This window comes from Mustela nigripes, chromosome 15 (assembly GCF_022355385.1).
Source record: "Mustela nigripes isolate SB6536 chromosome 15, MUSNIG.SB6536, whole genome shotgun sequence".
Taxonomy (NCBI): Eukaryota; Metazoa; Chordata; class Mammalia; order Carnivora; family Mustelidae; genus Mustela; species Mustela nigripes.
Window position 1 is genome coordinate 56,737,753 of NC_081571.1, and position 16,266 is coordinate 56,754,018.

Below are 16,266 nucleotides of genomic sequence, written 5' to 3' on the forward strand. Positions count from 1 at the left end.
AGTTAGTATGTAGTCTCAAAATAAGTGTGTTTTTGTAATGACCTTTTAAATTTTTATAATAAGTGATGTATATTGATTTTTAAAAATACAGGCAGTTTAAGTACAAAGAAAGAAGCAAACTAGGCATCCATACCTTACGAATCAGAAATAACTTAGGTAAGCATTTGGTGAGGATGATTTCATTTGTGGTTATAGAATGTTATAAAAAGAGGATAATGTTATTTATGCTGTTTTAAAAAATGACAGCATGAAATATGGTTTTGTTTGAATTTAATACCAAGGGAAAATATCGTAAAGAACTGTTGAATTCTAGATTAAGGTTTCTTTAACAGAGCCATTAGGTTATGTAAGATTTCACTAAAATTAAGAAAAATACAAAAACCAGTAAGAACTTAGGGTAATTTAAAAAGCAGTATATTTTAATTTTAGATAATAGACAATAAATCCCTGCTGTGATAGATGAGGTGAGTGATACTAATACTTTCTCTCATCTCTTTTCCCTGTTTCCTGATTTTTATGTTGCATACATTTTTACTTTTTCAGGGTATATGTTTCCTTTCTCTTTGCTAGCAGCTATTTAGTCTTTAGCTCTATATTTAGCATTAGTTCTGTATTTAAGAGGAGTCAGTGCTAGCCACTGTATCTTTTCTTTTTCTTTGATTCATTTTCTGATTGCCTGGTTTTCATTATGAAGTAATTTTTTTTTCAAGGAGTCATAGGCGTTTTAAATACTTTATACATGGAAGACAACTTGGCTAGCTCAACTTTTTTAAAAAATGTAAACATTAACATGGAGGACATTGGAAATTGGAGAGAAGTGAGTTGGGGGAAATCAGAGGGGGAGAGGGACCATGAGAGACTGTGGACTCTGAGAAACCGAGGATTTTGGAGGGGAGGGGGGTAGAGGGTTGGGTGAGCATAGTGAGTATTAAGGAGGGCGCGTATTGCCGGGAGCAGTGGGTGTGGTGCATAAACAATGAATCTTGGAACACTGGAAAAAAAATTAAAATAAAAAAATAAATTGCTTGGGGCGCCTGGGTGGCTCAGTGGGTTAAAGCCTCTGCCTTAGGCTCAGGTCATGATCCCAGGGTCCTGGGATCTAGCCCAGCATCAGGCTCTCTGCTCCGCAGGGAGCTTGCTTCCTCCCCACTCTCTCTCTTTGCCTGCCTCTCTGCCTACTTGTGATCTCTCTCTCTTTCTGTCAAATAAATAAAAAAATCTTAAAAAAAAATAAATTGCTTAATGGAAAAAATAAAATTATGGAAATTTCAAATATAAAGAAAAGTACAGGAAGTAATATAAAGATAGTTTTATATCCATTGTGGAGATAATGGCAAATGGGAATAATAGGATTTTGGCATATGTGTTTCAGGTTTTGAACATTTTTTGCTTGCTTTAAAAAAATTTTTTTTTTTTTAAGATTTTATTTATTTGACAGAGATCACAAGTAGGCAGAGAGGCAGGCAGAGAGAGAGAGTTGGGGAAGCAGGCTCCCCACTGAGCATAGGACCCTGAGATCATGACCTGAGCTGACGGCAGAGGCTTAACCCACTGAGCCATCCAGGCAGCCCTTGCTTTTTTTTTTTTTTTTTTTTTAAAGGAAGATAATTTCAAAGCCTTACATTCATGCCTCTCCCTTCTTCCTTGAACACTATCTTGAAACTGATCTATATAATTTTTGTGATATTTATACTACATAAAATAGACACTTAGATTATGTGAAAATGTATTTGTTACATTTTGAAAATTGAAATACATATTGAAAATATGTATCTGTGTTTGTATTTGCTGTTTACACTTCCCCAGCTTGCTTTATTCATCTAGCAGATTCATTTAGATCTGACCTACCAATTTGAAAATCGTGGAGTAATGCTCATTTTCTACTGGCAGACAGTTGTTTTCAGTATCTTGCTATTACAAATAGTACTTCTGTGAGCATTCCTGTACATGAATCTTAATGTCCAAGTGTGGGAGTTTTCCAGTGTTGATATCTGGAAGTAGAATCATTGCATCCTACACTCCTTCAGCCTTACTAGGAATTGCCACATTGCTCTTTAGGGAAGTTGAGTGAATTCATACTTTTACTAGTTTGAGTCCCAACTCCATCCTTTTTAACAGACAGTTTCTGCTTTTTTCATTATTAGGAATATTTTCTTTTATAATTTAATAATTTATATTCCTTATGGTAACACTGTTTTATTTCTTTTCTCCAGTAACATTTGTTTTCCTAGAGTATTCATTTCTACTAGCCTTTATCAAAACATCACCCCCTTTATGATTTTTGGTTCTCTACCTGTATCTTTTTGTAGTAAATTATTTTTTGATGAATAAAAATCCTGTGTATGACTGTTTGTTACCGTTCTGTGCTCTAAGTCACTGGGGACTTAGGGACCCTTGGCAGCCTGTCAACATGTGCAGAGTCTCAGGTAGTTTATCTCTAATTCAGTGACCTCAGTGATCTTAGTTTTGCTAACTCACTGATTTTTTGTTGTGGGAGAGGATAGCTGCTTGTGATTTTTTTGAATTTCTTTGTTGTTGGCTATCTTGCCTAGCTGTGGTAAGAAGGGCTGATTCTAGTGTAGTTGTTCTAAAGACTTGGATGATGTGGGATTGGAATTTATTTTCTTGTTTAGGATGTACAATTCAGGGTTTTTGTTTTGTTTTAAATATGGTTTAAGGGGCACATTGGTGGCTCAGTGGGTTAAACCTCTGCCTTAGGCTCAGGTCGCGATCTCAGGGTCCTGGGATGGAGCCCCCATTGGGCTCTCTGCTCAGCAGGGAGCCTGCTTCTCTCCCCCTCTCTCTCTGCCTGCCTCTCTGCCTACTTGTGATCTCTCTCTGTCAAATGAATAAATAAAATCTTAAACAAACAAACAAACATGGTTTGATGTGGTAAGCTTTTAGGCCCAACACTTGCTTATTAAGTTACCGTGAGTTCCCATAAAGTTTAGTGATTTAATAAATATTTCAGGTTTCTACTATGTGTAAAGCACTGAGGAAATTGTAATAATAAATGAGGTAGATTCTTGATCTTGAGTTGTTCTGTGCATCCGTTAGTTGCCTAGGCTCCCTTCCCCATTTTGGTAAAAGAAAAACTGGGAGGCTTAGAAAACAGTGAAGTTTACTGGAAGCTCTAAACTCGGCTACCTGTTTTAGGAGATACCAGGATGAATAAAGCATACTTCCCAAATTTCAGATGGTTATGATCTGATTGGAAAGGTAGAAACATCCCCAAATCTAATTAGAGGTTGCCAAGGGTCCCTAAGTCCCCAGGGCATCATGAAGCACATACAAACTTGCAGGAGAGAGTTTCCTGGAAGGAGATGGTTGCAATTAGAATTTACTAGTTCTTGTTTTTCATTTTTGTGCCTAAATAGTTTTGCTTTTAAAAGCTCTTGATGTTTAGACTCTGATTGCTGAAAGGGTCTTATTTCATGTCTAATGTGTATCTTGATGTTTTTACTCTCTTTTAATGTCTGAGATCTCAGTTTGTTACTATGAAGCATACTCTTTAGCCAGTTTTACTTTTTTAAACTTTATTAAATACTACATTTGCTGACTTATTTTAGTGCATGCAAATCAGAAAATCTATCAGTGCCTTTTTATTTAATTTGATTAAGGAAACAAAACATTTCATTACAAGTTAACATAATATCAATGGCAATATATTGTCATTGTATTCTAATGCCTATGTTAGAATACTAGTATGTTAGCTTGTAAAAATCAGGCCACTGGAATATTTTGAAAACCGAGGATTTGAATAGTTTTACCAATTGAAACATTAAATTTTTTTTCTGCTTTTGAAACATGCATAGGAACATCTTTTTCATTGGGGTTTCTAAATTATGAGCCCTAAGACACTTAAGGAAATCTTAAACACTGAAATTGCTCCGCATCTTTGTTTCTAAGAAAAAATAATTTGATGGAAGTTGGGTTTGTCTTAGAAATTACTATCTGTGTTACTCTAGACAAATAATAAAAAGTGCAGTGTGTTTCCTAACTGTGTTAAGGAAGATGAGAGTCTCATCTCTCTCCCAGCTGCATCTGTTTTTTTCTAGTCATCAGTCCTCCCCTCCTACCCCTCATTTATAACACCTTGGGTATCCGTTAAGTGAATCATTTTAGGTTATCTTATTGCCCACCCTTGATCCAGGCACCCTGCCCAGAAGGAACTCCTTGCTGGTTGGGAACCAGTTGCTGTGCCAAAGGAGAGAATTGTCCTGATTGATGTAGTCAGTCAGGGTCTGGTCCTTGAGTGGGATGGGCTCAGTCTTACCTAAATTACTGTGAATCTGTAATGAAAGAAGGAGGAAGGGGTTTTAGAAAGACCCATCACATGTCTACCACAGATATCCTAGATGCTTAAGACCATAGTAGAATCACTAACAGATCTCAAAAAGTTACTTGCATTGATCAAGTCAAGTAGAATAGAGACAAATCCAAGTTAGTGGCCAGACAAAAAAGCAGCCTTTATAAAGCAAACCTAAAATATTGTTATATGTAACATATTTTGGTATAAAACTGCAAATATGAGGCTGAACATCTTCCTCTGATGAACTGTATAGACATTTACGGCATATATTATGGTCTTTCATACTAAATTGATGTGAGCTAGATTGTTAGGTAGGAGATTTGAGAAGGTTTGTGAAGGCTGACAAGCAGTTACCTGAAGACAGACATCTTTAGATGAAAGGAAGTAATGAGAAGGCATCAATCCAGCATGCTTAAATATTTTTCTTTCCTTCTGTCCCCCTCCCCCTCCTTTTTTTGAGGACTGTGAGGTCAGGCAGGTTGTTAACAGTCTGAGTTAAGATCATAATGACCTTTTGGTAAGAAGATAGCCTTGTAGGACACATTTGTAATAAATCAATATTAGGTAAGATCCCTGAAAGCTGAATAGACTTTGAAAAAAAAACTATTTGTAACAATTTAAGAATTAGGTCACAACATTTGTTGTTAATTAAAGAGCTGTGAATGCATTAATGAGGGTGCCCTATAGGACCCTTCAAATTGGGGTGCCTGGGTGGCTCAGTCGTTAAGTGTCCGCCTTGCTAAGGTGAGTCCAGCGTCAGGCTCTCTGCTCGGCCGGGGAGCCTGCTTCTTCCTCACCTTCTGCCCACCACTCTGCCTGCTTGTGCTCTCTCTGTGTCAAATAAATAAAATCTTAAAAACAAAACAAAACAAAAACAAACCCTTCATATTTAAAGAGGAAATCTTAGGGTCTAGTATATTTACATTGCAACTTTAGCTTATGAAAAGAAATTTAACCAGAGGGTGGCTGCTTTTGAAAATAGAACTTTATAAAATCTTTACCCCATCTGTTTAGCTTCTTTGTTCTTTGCTGGTCTTAGGGGTGTAAATATGCTCCAACTTTTTGTCCTTTAGTCTACTTAGTAACTAGCTCTTAAAGACTTCAAAGTACATAGGTTAGCAAGGTTATTCTTTCTCAAGGCTTCCAATTTTACACTGTTTGACTGGTGACCTATCTTAAAAGAATTAAAATCTTTTTAATTTTAATTAATTTTTAAATTTTAACCAAGGCTGACTTCAGATACTTTGGAGCTTTTATTTTGATAATTCTTTGCAAGGCAGATATAACCTTCATTGTGTAAAACTCTTACTGCAGCTGGGAAAACAGATTGTAAATGAATGATTACATAAATAGTTTTTGTGATAGGTACTCTAAAGAATAGGATGCTTTAAGATTACATCAGAGTCCTGTTCTACTTTTGGAAGATGGGAAAGGCTTTTGTGAGAAATTGATTTTAATATGAGATCTGAATGATAATGTATGAGTTAGCTAGGCATATAATGTGTGGTATGGAAGGGAAAGAATTGAACATATATAGCCCAGAGTTGTTTTTTTGGTATGTGATTATGTTTAATGTTTCAAGAAATGAATTAATACTAATAAGTGGATGTGTAGGTCTGAAGCTCAGAGAAACAGTCTAGTCTGGCAGTATGCATTTTGCCTTCTATTCTTTAATCATCCTGTTGTCCCATTAATTACCCCTCTCCTGATTTTTCCTTAAAAAAAAAAACACAGATATTCTTTAGTACATTTTTCAAGTGTCTATTTTTTTTGCTACAATTCCAGATTGTTATTTTTAATGGAAAATTGTATATACATAAACCTAGGGGAACTATTACAATATTATGTAATATTTTATGTTGGAGAAACTTTTTATCATAGAATATAGTGCTTACCTTTATTACCTCATTGCTTCTGAGATATACCAAGATAGAAACTAGAGGTTTCATTTTTTTTGCATTTTAGGTTTATTAAAAGTTAAAAATTTCAAATTAACTTATGCTTAGTGTAAAAAATTCAAATAGTAGAGAATGATGAAGTCACTTTCTTCACCTGCAGCTCTTTGCTGTTTCTTGCTTATCTTTCCAGAAATTTGATTGCACATGTGTATTACACAAATAACATCTCTCTTATTATTTTAAACGTTCACTTACACAGTATGTACTCTTTTGCATGTTATTTTTTTAGTTGACACATTGTGAGCAGACGGTAGCAGTTTTAAAAGGAAACACCCCCCCCCCCCCCCCCCTGAAACAACCCTTACTTACTTAAAAGCTTAGTTGTGTCATGATAAAAAATCTGGAGAGGCTTGGTTTTAAACTTTTTTTTTTTTTTTGCAGAATTGTTCAGGTGGTGGAGCATCTGGAGCTCATGGTACTTTTTGTGGAACAGCATGAATTAATGATATTCTTTCATACTAAGAAGAAAGGTTTTACTTGCAGAAGTATGCTTATAATATGAAATATAAAGCCAAACCAGAATTCTGTACTTTCAAGAGAAGAAACGGAAAACTGGGCATGATTGCCAACTCACAGTTTTGTTTTGTTTTGTTTTTTAAATTAATAGTCATTTGTTGCTTATACATTCTTCCCTCATTGTTTATGTTTTTGCTTTATCATAAGCTAGCTCTCATTAGTGGAAAAATGTCCAGAGACAGCAAAGTTTTAGTGTAAAAATCCCTAAAATTAAGACAATTGTGTTAATGTACTTAATAGTGTGTTTATGTACATTAGGTGGACTACCGTAATTTAGTTTTATTGGTAGACAATCTAGCTTCATTTGCCAAGCAGCAGTGCTTTGTGGGAACCTGTCTTCTGAGCATATAGCTTTCAATCATTTGGCTCTCTGCAGGGATTTCTTAGCTCCTGCTATTACCTTATCCCTAGCAGCACAGTTAAGATAGCTCACTTCATTCTTGGGTGATTAAAATAGGTAGCTTGACTCTACCAGTTGATTTTATTTCAACTCGAATCTGTTTTTTCCTCTAATTCAGGTGTTAAATAAGGCAACATAGAATGATAGAGACTACCACAGGTTTTTGCTAGAGCCTTATCATCTTAGAGTTCAAAGGAGCCTTTGTGATCTATTAATATCATACAAAGGGCAAAAATCCCATTATGTAGGTTGGCCATTCAATTTTCTTGAGAATGGAAGGGGTGGAGAAAATGCTAAATCGAATGGAGCCCTGAAGTAATAGGTGTCAAGTAGGACTGTCCTGGGAGAAATAGCTCTGTGGTCATCCTAGGTATACAGCAGCCTTGAAGGAGTCATCCAAAATCTGCCTGAAGGTATTTGTTGCCTTAAAGAAAAGCTAGTGTTCTAATAATTTAAAAGATCTAGTGGGGGAGGGAAAGATCTAATTAAAATTTTAAAGATCTTTTATGGAGTTAACATTTAACTTTTTGCAACTACGAACTTTTCTTCCCAGTTTTTGTCTTTTGGTACTAAGCGTAGTCAGAATATGACAGTATACAAAATACCTCTTCACTTATTTATTTATTTATTTATTTATTCGTTCGTTCATTCATTCATTCATTCATATTTATTTATTTATTTATTTATTTATTTGACAGACAGAGATCACAGAGAGGCAGGCAGAGAGAAAAGAGGAAGCAGGTGCTCTGCGGAGCAGAGAGCCCGATGCGGAGCTCGGTCCCAGGACCCCAGCATCATGACCTGAGCCAAAGGCAGAGGCTTTAACCCACCTAGCCACCCAGGCCCCTCCCCCCTTTTTTAAACAACCTACATTTTTTTTCCAAACACTGCTTGCTGAACAACACTTTTTAGTACCTCCATACATTGTCATTTTGATGTATTTAGAAAATATTTAGTGAGGTCTCTAGCTTCTCAAAAGCAAAGGTTATAGTTATTAATCTTTTATCATCTTAAGATAGACTGAAGTTTACAATAAAGGAGAGCTGCCAATTAAATGAAACCAAACTGTAGTTTACACATGGGAAGGCTGGATTTCCAGCCAGATTTAATCATAATGCTTATGGTTGTCTTACCGTTAAAAGTGATTGATATACATCAAGTCAGGACTAACTACAGACACATTTAAGACAGCCTGCCCTCTTGTCATCCTTTTATCCTTCATGCTAAAAAATGGTGGCTCTATATGCAACTTTTCATCACCCTGATCACTGTATTAAAGACATATTTTAGTATTCATATGCTCTTGCCCATGTATTTTCCAGAAGGCTCAAAAATAGAACAAGCTAGGAAGATAACTTTTGAGGTGATGTGTGGACAGGAGACAGAGCCTGGTTCAGTATTGTATATATGTAGTTCCCACCCCACTTATCTCTGCTCCCTCCCCTTGTTTTGGGCTATTTATGATAATCCTGATAGAATGTAAAATAGAACCATTGGATAGCATGAATAAGGAAAAATTTCCACAAATGGCATTAATTTGGTGGCCATGTAGTTTGATTTTAACTTTTGAATGAATTTAGTTAAAAGGCAACCAGAGTGTGTTAATTTATAGAGGCACCAAAAATATCAAAATTAAAAAGTTGAATTTTGGAAGTTCTCTGTTATAGAGGTAGAGATTATTGACTGAGTTATTGGGTTTTACTGTTGATATATGGCAAATGTTCACTGTTTATTATAATTTTGTAAAAATGAAACTGTGAAATGTGAGATAGGGCAGTTGAAATAATTTAGGGGGTGTTTTACAAGTTCCAAAGCTTTACTTCTGAGATTATATGTAAAAGTATCTGTAGTTACTCTTTTGTGTTGGTTTGTTTTTAAAGATTTTGTTTATTTATCTGAGAGAGAACATGAGCGGGAGAGCAGAGGGAGAGGGAGAAGCAGACTTCGGGTGAGCAGGGAGACCATAGCGGGGCTTGATCCCAGAACCCAGGATCACAACCTGAGCTGAAGGTAGACGCTTAACTGACTGAGCCACCCAGGTGCCCCTCTGTAATTACTCTTTTTATTGCAGTTATTTGAATATATTTTTAAAAAACATTTATTTTAGGAAGATAGCTCATGAGCACAGGGAGAGGCCGAGGTGGGGGGAAGAGAGAGAACAAGCAGATTCTCCCCACGGAGCCCAATGGTGGGGAGGGAGGACTCCATTCCGGGACCCTGAGATCATGACTTGAGCTGAAATCAGGAGTCAGCCACTTAACCAACTGAACCAGGCGCCCCTGAAAACATTTTGAAAGATTTTAAAAATTAGTTGGTCATTCTGGGGAGCACATTCATGTATTTGTTACCGTAGGGAGTATTTCCTATGAGGAACCAGAGGAGAGCAATTTTGTCCTACAGGATCTTTTTCCTTAGTACAGTTCATCCACATTTGCAGCATTAAGGATAGAGATGGAACAGTGGTTTCCTTTTTTTGACACCATCACTGTTAGTTGTTTAGTTGATAATGCTAACTATATATCTATACCTTACTTTTATTTGCCTTAACTTGCTCATATAACATTTTTGCTCTTTGAAGTATGATCAGAGATGACTGAGTTAGGAATTCTCCTGGGTGCTTTGTTACAGGAAGCATGGAAGATGCTTGGTGACACTGAGACAGCATACAGGTAGTCAGGAGAATGCTCATGTAGTGCCAACTCAGAAAACTGTGGCAAGTAAATACAAACCTTCTAGAAAATTCACTTTATGATTGTTTGACCTTACAGCTCAGTTTCTGTGATGGAATTTTATTACCTAAACCTTGGTGCTATGGGAAAAAGACCTGTCGTCTTAACTTGAGAAATGATTTTAGATATGTTTATGGCAGTTCTGGTAAAATAAAATTTATGAACTCACACTATTGTTCTAGTGTGATCACTCACTAAGACATGCAAACAGCAGTGAAGTAAATTTTACTTTGTATTTATAGGCAAATGAAAGACTATTTATTGAACTGATAGCACCAAATTATAAAGCATATTGAATTAAAGGGGAAGAAGGAGGAAACTAGTATTTCCTGTGTGCTAGGTGTTAGTGCTAGATGCTTTTCAAATATTATTTTATAAGTCTGTGAGGATTTTGGCTGCATTAGAACTTAGACTTGAAGACACTGAGGCACAGAGAAGAGGTTTATCAAAGCTCCTAAAAGGCAGAGCAAGAATTTGCATGCTCTTCTTTTTTCTTTTTTCCCCCACCACATCACAAAACTCATATTTGTGTGTCTACAGATTTGGTCTGTGACAAAATTTATTTGGGGGATTATTTTTAACATGGAATTTCTTAAAGGACAAGAATAAGTTAAAAATATGAAAATCGAATAACATTGAAAGCCTGTAGTATTTCTCCAAACCAAGATTCTGGTGGATTTATAAAAATGTTTTTAAAAATTTAATAATAACTCTTTCCAAGTATATAGGATCAATTATAGTACCTTTTTAATGAGCCACTTTTTAAAGTACTGATGCTTTTGGTTGACCTACAGTTAGGTTGCCTACATGTAGTTATTATCACCGCCTAACAAATGAGCATTTAAAAGATTACTTATAAAGTAAGAAGTCTCTAACCCTACCACTTGGGTTTGATTCTTGGCCTTACCCTTTCTAGCTGTTTTGATGTCTGGCAAGTTACTGTAGGTGTCTGTACTTCGTAGGTTGTTTCCACTCCCACCCCCATTTTAACCTGTCAAACGGGGATGACGTTCTCTATTTCATAGATTTGTTGTGAGGATTAAATGAGTTAAATGATTGCAGATCCAGCATATTATCTTGCACTTCCTGAGCTTTTGATAAATTTGTTGTGTTGAAGGACATCTTCTAGGATTTTGTATACACACTGATTCATCTTGCTTTATAAGTAACTCTTTTGGTACTTGAGAATACCTCCTTTAGAGTATTTTACATTTTTGGAATGTTTATTATTATTTCATTTTATTAATTCAGGTTAGATTTTCAGTTATTCTAGATACTAGTGTAATAGAAATGGTATGGTGGTTTAATTACTAGATGCTTTTTTTTTTTCAAGATTTTATATTTTATTTGACAGATCACAAGTAGGTAGAGAGGCAAGCAGAGGCAGAGGGGGTGGGGGAAGCAGGCTCCCCGCAGAGCAGAGAGCCCAATGCGGGGCTCCATTCCAGATCCTTGGGATCATGACCTGAACCAAAGGCAGAGGCTTTAACCTACCGAGCCACCTAGGCGCCCCAGTGCTTTACTTTTCTTTGTAGTACACAGTGATTAATATATTGTAGTCAATATTTACTGTAAGATTGAATAAATTTGAATCTGTTTGTAGTCATGATTTTTTTCTTTATAAATTCTTAATTTGAACTTCCTTTTCTATTATAAAGAAACTACCAAAATCTAAATTTCTTAATGACTGCTTTAGTTTCTTTAAAGTTTTGTTCTTTTTAAATGTTATTTCACTTTGTTTTTAGCTAAAAGGTGATCCTTTGCCTGAAAATAATCTTCAAAAATTTCCTTAAAATTTAAAAAAATAATAATCCGAATGACATTAATGTTTTTTTTTTTCTTTGTTCTCTTAGCTTCACAATGAAGAGGATAATTCTGAGTCATCTGCTGTAGAGCAGCCATCGACTTCAGACGCAGCACCGCAGAGCGTTCAGGCTGCTCCTTCAGCATCAGTACTTGAAACGGACTCTTCTCCTCCACCTTACAGTAGTATTACTGTGGAAGTACCTACAACTTCAGGTATTATTTTTAGTATGAGACAGCGAGTAATATTTTTAGTAATTCAGTTTTTTTTTTTTTAAACTGGTATGGTTTTATTTAATTATAGAGTCTCTTAACATCTTCTAGGTTTAAGGATTTTTTTTTTCTTTTTACAAAAAACGTTTTCCAAAGGATAGTTTGTAAAATATTAACTCAGATATTACTTGTCTTATATTGTTGTTTTCAAAAAAAATTAGAAGTGTAAACTTCCTTATGCTTATTAGAATCTGTTTCCAATAGAGTGGCATATTCCTTTTGTAAGAAATAAATAAATGTGTGTATATATGTATTTATGTGTATAGATGCACATTATCTATAGATATATAGATATATGCATAAGTGTATGTGTGTATATATACACATATGTGTTTGTGTATACCTACCTCCATAGTTACAAAATAAGGTGTGAGTGGACATGTGGTGTGTGTGAACGGAGGTGAAGGGTATACATAAGATGACCATATATACATGGTAATAATTCCTGGACACAAGGCAGTGTTTCCTGCTTCCTACTATTCATTTTATCCTTTCTGGTCATTCTAAAGAACTACCCTTATTTATTTCTCTGGCCACAATTTATATTTTCCCAATAATGCTAAGTTAATCATCATACAATTTATTTTTTATTTTTTACTTATATTCCTGTTACATTAGTTCCAGGCATATATAGTGATTTTGAAGTTCTGTATTTTACTTAGTGCTCATGATAATAAATGTACTCTCTATTTCCTTCCTTTTCACTCATCCCTCTACTCACATCCCCTCTGTTAACCATCTTATTTATTCTCTGTGGTTAATAGTCTCTTTTTTGATTTGTGTCTGTTTTGTTTCTTAAATTCCACAGATGAGTGAAATTCTCTGATATCTTGTCTTTAACTTATTTATGTTAGCATTGTACAGTCTAGCTCCATCCATGTTGTTGCATATGGCAAGATTTCATTCTTTTTTAAAACACTGAGTGATAATTTCATTGTGTGTGTGTGTGTGTATCTTCTTTATCCACTGTATAATTTGACTATTGTAAATAATGTTACAGTCAATACAGGGGTGCATATATTCTTTCGAATTGATGTTTTCCTATTCTTTGGGTAAATATCCAGTCATGTGATTACTGGATTGGGTAGTCTCTCTCTCTCTCTCTTTTTTTAAGATTTTATTTATTTATTTGAAAGGGAAAGAGAGCATAAGCACAGGGGAAGCAGCAGAGGGAGAGGAGGAAGCAGGCTCGGCACTGAACAGGGAGCCCAATGTGGGGCTCAATCCCAGGAACCTGAGATCATGACCTGAGCCCAAGGCAGATGCTTAACTGTCTGAGCCACCCAGCAGTGCATGATGGTTCCTTATTCTCCACATCCTCACCAACACTTGTTTCTTTCTTTTTTTTTTTTTTTTAAAGATTTTATTTATTTATTTGACAGAGATCACAAGTAGGCAGAGAGGCAGGCAGAGAGAGAGAGAGAGAGAGAGAGAGAGGGAAGCAGGCTTCCTGCGGAGCAGAGAGCCCGATGTGGGGCTCGATCCCAGGACCCTGAGATCATGACCCGGGCCGAAGGCAGCAGCCCAAACCACTGAACCACCCAGACGCCCCACCAACACTTGTTTCTTAAAGTTAATCATTATATAATTAAAAAATATTTAAAATATGGTTTTGTATACTATTATAAGTAATCTCTAAATATTTTATATGTTCATTATGAAACATTTTTTAAACCTGTTATAAAAAATGCTTTAATGTTAAAAAACCCTTCACTAGAGTATTTCATCTTTCTTATTTCTTATTTTGTAATTAATACCATTATTTCTCTTAAAATCATCCCAGCCTTTTTTGGTTACTGTTGTTTTATCTAGATCATAAAGGTTGTGTAAAAAGACCAAACCATTTACTTTTTTCCTTTATAATATTATGTAGTTACTGAAAATCATCTTCTGTATGAAGGTATTCTCACTAATAAATTAGCAGATGCTTACCCCCATTTATTTGTATATAATGTTTATTTGATCACTATGCTTATTTAGTGCCCAGTATGACAGTTTTTTTTTGTTGTTGTTGTTGTTGTTTTTAAGATTTTTATTTATTTGTTAGAGAGAGAGAGAGAGATACAGAGCGCAAGCACAAGCAGACACAGTGGCAGGCTAGAGGCAGAGGGAGAAGCAGGCTCCATGCCGAGCAAGGAGCCCGATGTGGGACTCGATCCCAGGACGCTGGGATCATGACCTGAGCCGAAGGCAGCCGCTTAACCAACTGAGCCACCCAGGCGTCCCAGTATGACAGTTTTTATATTGATTTATAGCAGTTTTATTTGTCTTAAAATTTAATAGTTGTATTGGTGCTTGCTAAAATTTATAACGGGCTAAATTTTCTTCATTATTCTTCAAGTTTCCAGAATACAGTTCAGTGAATTTTCTACCCTTAAACAAACAAACAAAAAAACCCAAACTATTGGTAGTCTTGAAGAAAGAAAATAGAAAATTATGTGTATTTTCGCTGATGCCGATCTGTGTTTAAATGATGGAAGATGATAAGATTGAAATTGTAATTTTTTTGTTGTGGTCACCATTGCCACTGCTGTGTAACAAACCAAATGAAGTACAGTATCAACCATTCGGTTTTTGTGGTGGGCTAGGCTCAGTTATGGAATTTTCTCCCAGGATCTCATGTGATTATCATCTTTCGGTGACCTGGAGCTCAAGTCACCTTAATGGCTTCCTTATGAACGTATTTGGCAGCTGATACAGGCTTTAGCTAGGTCATCAGATGCAACTGTTGGCTAGAACACCTCTGTGTGGCCTCTTATTGTGGCCTGCACTTCCTCACTGAATGGAGGCTGGGTTCCAAGAATAAGCATTTTGAAAGCCAGAGAGAAGCTGTATCACCTGCTTTGGCATTGCTTCAAAAGTCACATAGTATCACATCTGCCAGGTTTGGTTTGTTAGAAGTGAGTCACTAAGTTTTATCTTTATTCAAGACAGTTGAGGAATTAGTCTCGACCTCTTGGTGGGAAGAGTTTCAAAGAATAGAGTAAGTTTCAGCGCTGTCACAGCTGCCTACTGTCTTTCCCTCCAATGCCAGACCATTCCCTTTGTCATTCTTCTTCATTTCCGGAAATGGCTCCAGGAGGCCAGAAACCGTGGAGTCATCTTTTTGGGACTATATCCAAAATTGTATGTTTGTTTTCTCCTGTAATTTTTTATGTAATTAAATATGTTATTAATAGATTTCTGTAAGCCAGTCAACTTCTGTATTCCTAGAATAAATTGTCACTGTGTTCTAATGTCTTCTGTATTTAGATTTGTTAATATTTTTTAGAAGCTTTGCCGTTTTATTATGGGATCTTTATGTACTATCCTTATCATTTTAGTATTAATATTGTGGAAGCAACATAGCATGAATTGAGAAGCTTCTCATTTTTCTTTGCTCTAGAATAGTTTTGAAAATGAAGCGTGCCGTTTTTAAAGGTTAGATAATTTTCACTTGTAAGATGAGTGGAGCCTGCTACCTACCTGGGTGTTCAGTTATTCTTATAATCAGTGTTATTCCTGGTCCCAGAATTTTATTTTTACATCTGTACGAAAATGACTGTAATTGAGCACAAGAAAGTCATTCTAGAAGTTTGCGTCTCTTTAATGAAAACCATTGATACTAATTTTCAGCTTCTCTTAGTGTTGTATTTGAAGCATCGGCAGGACCAATTTTCAGTGATTATTTATGTTTTTCAGTAGGTCACTTTCTGACTGGTTTTATAGATCCGAGCAACATCAGTAATAATAGTTGACATTTGTATAATGCTTTACAGTTTACAGAGTCCTCTTAAATACTCTTAAATTCTGTCATATAATAGCAAGTAATAGCCTTGCTGGCTCAGATTTATGGATGAGAAAGTAGAGCTTCATAAAGTGCTTAAGTGATTTGCTTGGGGTCATACAACTTAAGGAGCTGGGACTGGAGCTCCTCAGATGTTAAGTTTTCTCCTTGAGAACCACTGCCGTAAAGGGTAGACAGAAAATAAGTGGAATTAAGCAGTGAAAACTAAAGCAGTAGTAAAACAGTGCTCCTTCCCCAGTTTCATCTGTTACTGGATAGGATATTTTTGTCTGTTGTGGGAGTTAAAACTTTTTGAAAACTCACATAACTGTTGTTAATGTAAAAGATCTCTCTCTTCTTGGATAATGTATGTCATTGTTCCAGTTTTTAAATTTCTAATTTTAATGTTAGTGCCTTAAAATTCATAACCATTGCTTTCACTTAAATTTTCTTCTATTTTAGTCTTCAGACCTAAAGAAATCTGTTTACTTGACTGTGTGTTGTGTTTT

General features: G+C 35.7%; 1 protein-coding gene across 1 annotated transcript in view; it reads left to right on the forward strand.

Moving 5' to 3' along the window:
* Positions 1–16,266, forward strand: part of NDFIP2 (Nedd4 family interacting protein 2) — a 73,224-nt gene that overhangs the window by 29,702 nt on the left and 27,256 nt on the right. The window contains 1 exon segment of the mRNA XM_059377790.1: positions 11,769–11,934. Coding sequence (XP_059233773.1) covers positions 11,769–11,934 — 166 coding nt within the window.